Here is a 9,432-nt window from a genome sequence, read left to right on the forward strand (position 1 = left end):
ATATATGTAAAAGCTCAAAATACAAATCAAAACCAAAAGAACAAACTTTACTCAGAAGTTTTAACATACACTGTCACCATAATATTTTATTCTTATGTAGTTATTCCTGTTAAGAGGCTACCACTTTGTGAGTAAGCTTTATCGATCTTGGAGCTGGTACAGCTGTGTATTTCTACAGAGGTGCCCAATGGTTAGCAAGAATTTTCTTGATTTTGCTTCTTTCGCCAGAAGAAATTGTTTTGAATATAAAACCAAGGAGCTAATAAGATAGCTTAACTATTTTAGTGATTTCATATCCCTTTTAGTTGTTCTATTGTTCTGAAATCGAGGCCCAAAGGTCAATCCTAAGAGTTCTAAATGGTTGCATGTTTCTACCATATTTCAAGTAAAATAAGTAATACTTTCTACCAGAATCTCAAACTGCTATTAGGATCAAATGGCCTTTTGAGACCATGTGTAAATCTCTTTTCCAGAACTTCTTATAATGATTTGGGGGTGGAACGAGAAGTCTGAAAAGTTTCCTTAATTTTTTTTTAATTGATTGATTTTTTTATGTGACTCCATATTTTGATTGTACCATTTTTTTTTGCCTATAAGCTCTTCCCATTTATCAGTAGGCAAATTACCATAAGGTTAATGTATTCCTTTGCTCACATTTTTCTCAGAATATCTCTCCCATTTCCTCCTCCACACAAAAGTATATTTTGGCCCCAATGAAACCCAGGTTATGAACAGGACTCTGCAATGCCAAAGTGCTCACACTTAGAAATGGGAGACCTTTGGTTGGACTCGTTCTCTAACTCAGAGAAAATAGGTCATACTTCCAAGAGGGGCCTCTGAACAGGGGTGATGAGGGAAAGGGGTTAGGGGAAAAAGAGAGTTCAAGGTCAAATAAGGTCCTCTCCTCTTAAGACCTATAGCCTGACATACACAGAAAGAAGACGTTTCCTTATTTTGAGATATGGGTTTAAAAAAAACGTAAATCACACATGAAGAGAAATTAATATTTAAGGTGAAATCCATTAACATAATGCACAGACATTTATAACATAATTAGATGATGACCTAGCTTATACAAAGTATTCAGCCACATTATACCATATAATAGACCTGCACATATCAAGCATGTATGAGTCATTTCACAATTTGGGAAGTGGAGATAGTATTACAGCTCATTGTTGGTAATTTTAGTCCTCTATTGGCTTTGCTAACTGACTCTCTTTTTTTGTTTCAAACTTTAGAAAAAGGATTTTTCAATTTTGGGGGAGTTATGTAGCAGGTTTCTTAGCAATATAGTATTACCCAATAATACACTGTAATTTTAAGTGATTCTATTACATAAATGCCACAATTGACAGTTCTTTGCATTTATTCTTTGGGAATGGATCAGTGTTTCTGTGTTGCACATCTGCAGGGATGCTACTCTATGCACTGGTTCTGTCAGCAGACAGGCACAGGATATGTCTTTATTTCATAACGTATACCCAGGATGACTGAAACTACGCACAAGTTAACATTTTTGTGATTGGATTTGGATTATCTGAAATCCAATCAGATATTTGGATTATCTGAAATCCAAATCTTGTAGCCTGGAATCAATAAAATTTTAAAGTAATAAAAAAAATGTGTACACATGCAGTATGAAATGTTTTAGAAGTGTTACTTTAGATGTTATCAAGTGTTTTATGAGTATTGCTTTAGTATTTTTTAGACCAAGTGCTGCCAATTCAATGAAATTACATTTTATGAGTGTTACTAAGTATCCTTCAAACATAAAGTACTGTCAATTAAATAAAATTAAGTGTGAGAACCATGAATTATTCATAAGAAATTTGGCATACTTTACCCAAATTTGTGCATTCAGATAACAAGTAATCTGAGAATATTCAATGATAAATATGAAACTATTTTATTCAAACTGGATTTTTTTTTTTTTTTTTTGAGACGGAGTCTCGCTCTGTCACCCAGGCTGGAGTGCAGTGGCGTGATCTCAGCTCACTGCAAACTCCGCCTCCTGGGTTCACGCCATTCTCCTGCCTCAGCCTCCCAAGTAGCTAGGACTACAGGTGCCCACCACTGCACCCGGCTAATTTTTTTGTATTTTTAGTAGATACAGGGTTTCACCGTGTTAGCCAGGATGGTCTCGATCTCAAACTGGAGAACTTTTTAAAAATCAATATGGTATTTTGATTATTCTTTGGAGAATACCTTTGTAAGATTTGTTTTGTTTTTATAAGTGTTTAGTATTTATTTTGATTTCACATTTTAACATAATGTAGGGAATACCCTCTGAGAAAGTCAGAAATACCATAAAATAAAAATACAGATGCCCCTTTGCATCCTAAAAATTTAACCACAGCGTTAAATAAATTATCTTTGCCCATTCTAAAAACAGATATATGTTCCTATTTGGAGAAAAAAAATACCCTCTGTGGTCTGAAGACTTCTGGTGGAAATATTAAAATAATGATCATCACAAGGACTTTGTAGATAAAGAACTATTTATTTTAGTGAATTCATTCTAATGTTCATATTTTTAACGCAAAAGCCTGTGTGGATCACTCCCATAGGTGTCAGATTGCACTTAAATCTTTTTACATTCATTAAAAATGTTCATTTTTTCCTCCTTTCGTTTTATGTTTAGATGCATGTGTTGGTTTATTTTCTTTTTATTTTTGCAGATGAGCCATGTCTGGGAGACAAGTCCATATTCTGTCAAATGGAAGTGTTGGCACGATACTGCTCCATACCAGGTTATAACAAGTTATGTTGTGAGTCCTGCAGCAAGCGCAGTAGCACCCTGCCACCACCATACCTTCTAGAAGCTGCTGAAACTCATGATGATGTCGTCTCTAACCCTAGTGACCTCCCTAGATCTCTAGTGATGCCTACATCTTTGGTTCCTTATCATTCAGAGACCCCTGCAAAGAAGACATCTTTGAGTAGCATCTCTTCGGTGGGAGGTCCAAATGCATATGCTGCTTTCAGGTCAAACAGTAAACCTGATGGTGCTAATTTACCCCAGAGGAGTGCTCAGCAAGCAAGAAGTAAGACTGTGAGACTGGTCACCGCACCATCCTCCCCACCCACCAAGAGGGGCCACCTCAGTTCAGCTTCACAAATGGCTGCTGCTTCCTTCTTTGCAGCCAGTGATTCAACAGGTGCTTCTTCTCAGGCAAGAACCTCACAGAAAGATGGAAAGATTATTGACAACAGACGTCCAACAAGATCATCCACCTTAGAAAGATGAGAAAGTGAACCAAAAAGGCTAGAAACTAGAGGAAAACCTGGACAACCTCTCTCTTCCCATGGTGCATATGCTTGTTTAAAGTGGAAATCTCTATAGATCGTCAGCTCATTTTATCTGTAATTGGAAGAACAGAAAGTGCTGGCTCACTTTCTAGTTGCTTTCATCCTCTTTTGTTCTGCATTGACTCATTTACCAGAATTCGTTGGAAGAAAGCACCAAAGATTATTAAAGAAAAAAATATGTTGCTAAGTTTGTGTTGGTCGCTGTCTGAAGCAGAAAAGGGACTGGAACCAATTGTGCATATCAGCTGACTTTTTGTTTGTTTTAGAAAAGTTACAGTAAAAATAAAAAAGAGATACCAATGGTTTACACTTTTACAAGAAATTTTGGATATGGAACAAAGAATTCTTAGACTTGTATTCCTATTTATCTATATTAGAAATATTGTATGAGCAAATTTGCAGCTGTTGTGTAAATACTGTATATTGCAAAAATCAGTATTATTTTAAGAGATGTGTTCTCAAATGATTGTTTACTATATTACATTTCTGGATGTTCTAGGTGCCTGTCATTGAATATTGCCTTGTTTGACATTCTACAGGTTAATTTTCAAAGCAGAGTATTACAAAAGAAAGTTACAATTACAGCTACTGACAATATAAAGGGTTTTGTTGAATCAACAATGTGATACATAAATTATAGAAAAAGAAAAAAATCACAAAAGCTATAGATATACACATATCAGGTTACCTATTGCCTTCTATACTTATAATTTAAAGGATTGGTGTTTTCATACACTTACGGTCACAGGGATCAATGAATAGTAAATGAACTCGTGCAAGATAAAACTGAAACCCTCTTTCTGGGACCTCAGTAGGCACCGTTGAGGTGTCTTTTGTTTTTGTGTGCGTGTGTTTCTTTTTTAATTTTCACATTGTTGACAGATACAAACAGTTATACTCAAGGTACTGTAATAATCGCAAAGGAAAAAGTTTTGGGATAACTTATTTGTATGTTGGTAGCTGAGAAAAGTATCATCAGTCTAGAATTGACATTTGAGTATAGTAGAGCTTTGAAGCTTTGAAGGCAGGTTCAAGAAAGCATATGTCAATGGTTGAGATATTTATTTTCCATATGGTTCCTGTTCAAATGTTCACAACCACAATGCATCTGACTGCAATAATGTGCTAATAATTTATGTCAGTGGTCACCTTGCTCACAGCAAAGCCAGAAATGCTCTCTCCAGGGAGTAGATGTAAAGTACTTGTACATAGAATTCAGAACCGAAGATATTTATTAAAAGTTGATTTTTTTCTTGATAGTATTTTTATGTACTAAATATTTACACTAATATCAATTACATGTTTTGGTAAACTAGAGAGACATAATTAGAGATGCATGCTTTGTTCTGTGCATAGAGGAGACATTTAAGCAAACTACTATAGCAAACTCAAAAGCTAAAACTGAACTAATTTGATGTTATGCAAACATCTTGCATTTTTAGTAGTCGATATTAAGTTGATGACTTGTTTCCCTTCAAGGAAACATTAAATTGTATGGACTCAGCTAGCTGTTCAATGAAATTGTGAATTAGAAACATTTTTAAAAGTTTTTGAAAGAGATAAATGCGTCATGAATTATACGTAAATGAGAGGAGATAGTGTTATCAGCATAATGATTTTGAGGTCAGTACCTGAACTGCGTAAAAATATATTAGCAAACTAAAATGTAGATAAATTAAACTCTCAAAGCACAGAATGTGCAAGAACTTTTACATTTTAATCATTGTAAACTAACAACTTAAACTATTGACTCTATACCTCTAAAGAATTGCTGCTACTTTGTGCAAGAATTTTGAAGGTCAAATTAGGCAAATTTCAGATAGTAAAACAGTCCCTGAGCCTTAAATCTTTTTTTATTTTTCCTAAAAATTCCCATAGGATAAAATTCTCTCTAGTTTACTTGCGTGTGCATACATCTCATCCACGGGGGAAGATAAGGATGGTCACACAAACAGTTTCCATAAAGATGTACATATTCATTATAATTCTGACCTTTGGGCTTTCTTTTCTACCAAGCTAAAAATTCCTTTTTATCAAAGTGTACACTACTGATGCTGTTTGTTGTATTGAGAGCACGTAGCAATAAAAATGTTAACAAAATATAGATCTGGCTCTATCTAGATTTTATCGTTAGATTCATCATGGGGTAATGGAAACGTGTATTTCCTCTTACACAGTGAAATGGCATCAAATTTATTTACTACTTGTAGTTGTTTGAAAGACTCAAGTGACTGTCTCCTGTTTTCACATCATGGTATATTACAATGATTTTTTTAAAAAACAAAAACAAAGTAAGAGGTGGCTTTTGGTTAAATCTGTCTCATATAACTATGAAGAAGATGAGTAAAGATGGTGAACACGCTCGTATTTCAGAGAAAGAAATGGTTACCTTCTGTTTTTAAAATCTGCAACTTCTGAGTGATTTTTAAATAAAAGCTTTCATTAATTTTGAACCTTCATTACCTGAGAATTGGCGGAAACACATTACTCAAGACTCAGGAGTCTGGGGAGGCAGGAACCATCACAGTGCAAGGCCTTTTGGTATGGAATAAACAAATGGTGCTAAAATTACAAATCTGCACAAAGAACAAGTCTTTCAGATGAGATATTTGGAGACTTACAAGAAGATGCTCACTCCCACTAGTAGTTCAAGGTAAAAACAAACTTCTCATGGTGGAAGATACAGAGCCAGTAGGTCTGCTTTCTATTCCTGAAACAAAATGACAAGATTTCTAAACTTCTCAAGAAGTTATGATACTCTGGTTAAGAGTATGAGCAGTAAAATCAGACTGCTGGTTTACCTCCTGGTTCTAAAGTCAACCAATGGTGACTTGGAGGAGTTACTTAATGTGACTAAGCCTCACTTGTTTTATATGTAAAATGAAGACGATAACACTTCATACATCATAAAGCTGTTTGAGCAAACAAAAATTGAGAATCCTGGAAAAACAATAAACACAGTACCTCATGGGATAGACATTAAGTGTTGGGTAAAAGATTGCCATTGTTATTTTCTCCAGAATATCTATTTTTTAACCATTTATCTTGTGATGCGTGATCAACAAACTTCAAAGGATTCAATTTGAATATTTTAGACCAAGGAAACGATTTCCACAAAGTCCCTTCTGCCCAAAGTATCCCATGTCCCCAAAAGAATGTGGAACACAAGAATAGAAGCAGAGAGTTGCATGAACTATGTATATAATGCAATAGGTTTTTCATAATAGGCACAACCTGGCAAATGACTCCAAAGATGAAGGCAACTGTGTTTTCTATGGTGGCATCCTGTACTACAAGATATTTTGTCCTCAGACTTGCTGCCACCAAGTCAGTCCTCTTCTCTTGATTACAGACTTTCTCTGGGACCTATAGAAGGGGCTCTGGGTCTTATATGCCAAGGGAAGAAGGGCTCATGTATACCCTTTAATCGTAATTGAACTCTATACATTTTGTCCCTGGACAAACAAAAAAAAATCTATTTTGTATTCATTAGTACCTAGAACTGTGCCCTGCTCTTTGTACAAACTTTGCAACTATATTATCTACTACATTCTGTAAAATCTCTGCTGCCGAAAACAGATTTTTCGGAGTTATGACTGTGTATCCCTTCTGTTTTTAGACTTTTTCTGTCTCTGTTAACTTATTTGACAGAAACAGGAACTAGCTAGTGTTGAACTGGAAAGGATCTTTAGATATTATCTAGCCTAGCACTCTTCCTTTTCCAGGAATAGGATTAGGACCCAAAGGTGATGTCTCCAAAATCTCATTTGTGAATTTGGATAGAACTGGGATTAGAAGAGAGATTAGTACTCCAACTTTCAGTTCATTTTTTCTCCCATAGCTAGGACCCATCTATTCTATAAAAATAAGGGACTCCGATGAAAAGAAAGTCAATTATCCCAAGATGAGCAAGTGTCTATGTGGTCATCCTAAAGAAGAGAGCCAAAGTGTGCATTTTGACAGATAAAATGTGAAGGTCTAAGACTGAAGTACTTTGCACTTCCAAATGAACCTGCTGCAACCACCATATTACCCAGAAATGTGTTCAGCTACATGCTAGGGACATCTTCATTTGTTTGTATTGGCAACAGGAATGAGTTGTATTTCTATAGCCTTTCAGAAGACCTGTCCAAAATATTCTGGTTTTGTGTGGAGGGAGGCATTGCAATCCTTATTTTTACATCTCAGATGTTACATAGTGTGTGGAGATAGCAACATAGCATCTAGTGGAATGCTTTAGTTAATTTCCGCAACATTCCTAACATGGAGATTCACTTGTCAGAAGCAGCAGCCACTCTGATTCCATCTGCTTTTGCTCTGGGTTTTCATGACCATTAGAAATGATCTTGAATGATGTGAGTGATCTGGATAAATAGTCTCTTTAGCCATATAGCCAAGTGCATTGTTTTCTTTCCTTCATATTTGTTCTGACTTGAATCTTCAGTGCTTTCTTACATACATTTATTAAATTTACAAGCAGACCCAGGTCTGCATCGTCATATAAGGAAGGATCAAACTTTTGCTTGAATCTGTTTGTGCTTCATGACCCACTTTCTGATCTCCTTTCTCCACCACCAAACTTTTCAAGGGACTGGCTTACATTCTCTGCCTCTCCTCTTTCCCGCCCTTACCAGCATTCACTGTGGGGCCCACTGCAGCCTGTATTCTACCCCAAGCACACAACAGAAGAACCACTCTCAAGTCATTCCTAATTGCTCCTTCTCACTTGAAGAATTCATGGATTCGACAAAATTTTATTGTGCTCTGATTGTGTGCCAGGCAACATTCCAGGTGCTTACAATACAGTAGTGAGAAAATAATGAAAATCCCTGCTGTCCTATAGAGGGTACATTGTAGTAGAAAAAACACAGCAAACAATAATCATCGTGCGTGGCTTTGATATCAAGTACGTTAAAACGTGATTAAGAAGAGCAAAGTGCAGTACTGAGTGGGAGAGTAGTGGCAGACTCATTTAGAGGGTGAAAAACTTGAAGGAAGTAAGAAAATTATTTCTACAATCTCTGGTGAAGAACATTCCAGGAAAAAGCAGCATCCAGTGGAAAGGCCCTAAAGTGCAGTATGTCTGGTAAGTGCAAGGAACAGCAACAAGGACAGTGAAGTGGATATAAGTGTTTGATGGGGTCACTAGGAGAAGATAAAAGAGAAGTAAGAGGTGAGAAATCACACACAATCTCGTGGGTTAGTATAAAAACTCTGGCCTTTATTTTTCCCAGATTCTCTCCAGCATTACATGGCCTTGGTGAAAAGAACCTGGGATTTTGTCTCATGCAACTTGGATTTAAATCCTGTCTTCCATTCACGAACCCGTAGGACTTGTCTCTTTAGTACATAGTTCCCTCATCTACAAAGTTGAATGAAAATATTATCTGATAGACTTCTAGTGTGAATCAAATGAGCTCATGTCCCTAAAACTGTATTTTTAAGGATATTGTTACAGTTGATTTTATTATAAATGTTTATATTATAGACTTTGCCATTGTACAGTCTGGTATTATATAATTTATATGTCAGATGGGACTTTGTAGGATATCCAGGGAAAACACCCTCATTCTCGGTCCCATTGGCTGGCTCCTCCATCTTTCATGACCTCTTATAAAGTTAATTCCAAATCTCCATGAGTAAGCCTTCACATCTATACCAAACCACAAACACATTCCCCTGTGTCTGCTGAACTTCTTACCTCTGCTGTCACAACGTACTTCAGCATTTCTAAAAACCAAGTGATTACTACCTTTCCAAGAAACCTAGGTCTTAGTCCTGTGTTCTGTGTTGCTCATTAAGCTCAGCCTTGCCAAGAACCAGCCATACTTTTTCACTATCATTCTTTTCTTTGTCTTTTACTCTACGTATATAATCAGCTCCCTTGTTCTGTTTATTTCACTTCTAAAATGACTCTTGTCTCTGTTCCCTCTTTTTTCTCCGTTATCTCTCCCTAGTTCACATTAGGCTTTGTCTGGAACTCTCATAATTGACTTGTGAATGTCTCCGTCTCTTTGGGGTCTTCTTCAATGTTATACTCACCCCGCCCTCAGATTTTCTTGTGTGTGTGTCACTATCCTATTCAAGCCATGCCATGCCAAACCAAATAGTATCTATGCT

General features: G+C 36.2%; 1 protein-coding gene across 1 annotated transcript in view; it reads left to right on the forward strand.

The window, feature by feature from the left end:
* LOC117084903 (A disintegrin and metalloproteinase with thrombospondin motifs 3) overlaps nt 1–5,416 on the forward strand; it is a 60,356-nt gene extending 54,940 nt beyond the window's left edge. The window contains exon 19 of the mRNA XM_033213320.1: nt 2,682–5,416. Coding sequence (XP_033069211.1) covers nt 2,682–3,250 — 569 coding nt within the window. The 3' untranslated portion in view covers nt 3,251–5,416. The remainder of the gene's footprint in view (nt 1–2,681) is intronic.
* Nucleotides 5,417–9,432: the final 4,016 nt, after the last annotated feature.

Source organism: Trachypithecus francoisi, unplaced genomic scaffold (assembly GCF_009764315.1).
Source record: "Trachypithecus francoisi isolate TF-2019V2 unplaced genomic scaffold, Tfra_2.0 Lachesis_group1, whole genome shotgun sequence".
Taxonomy (NCBI): Eukaryota; Metazoa; Chordata; class Mammalia; order Primates; family Cercopithecidae; genus Trachypithecus; species Trachypithecus francoisi.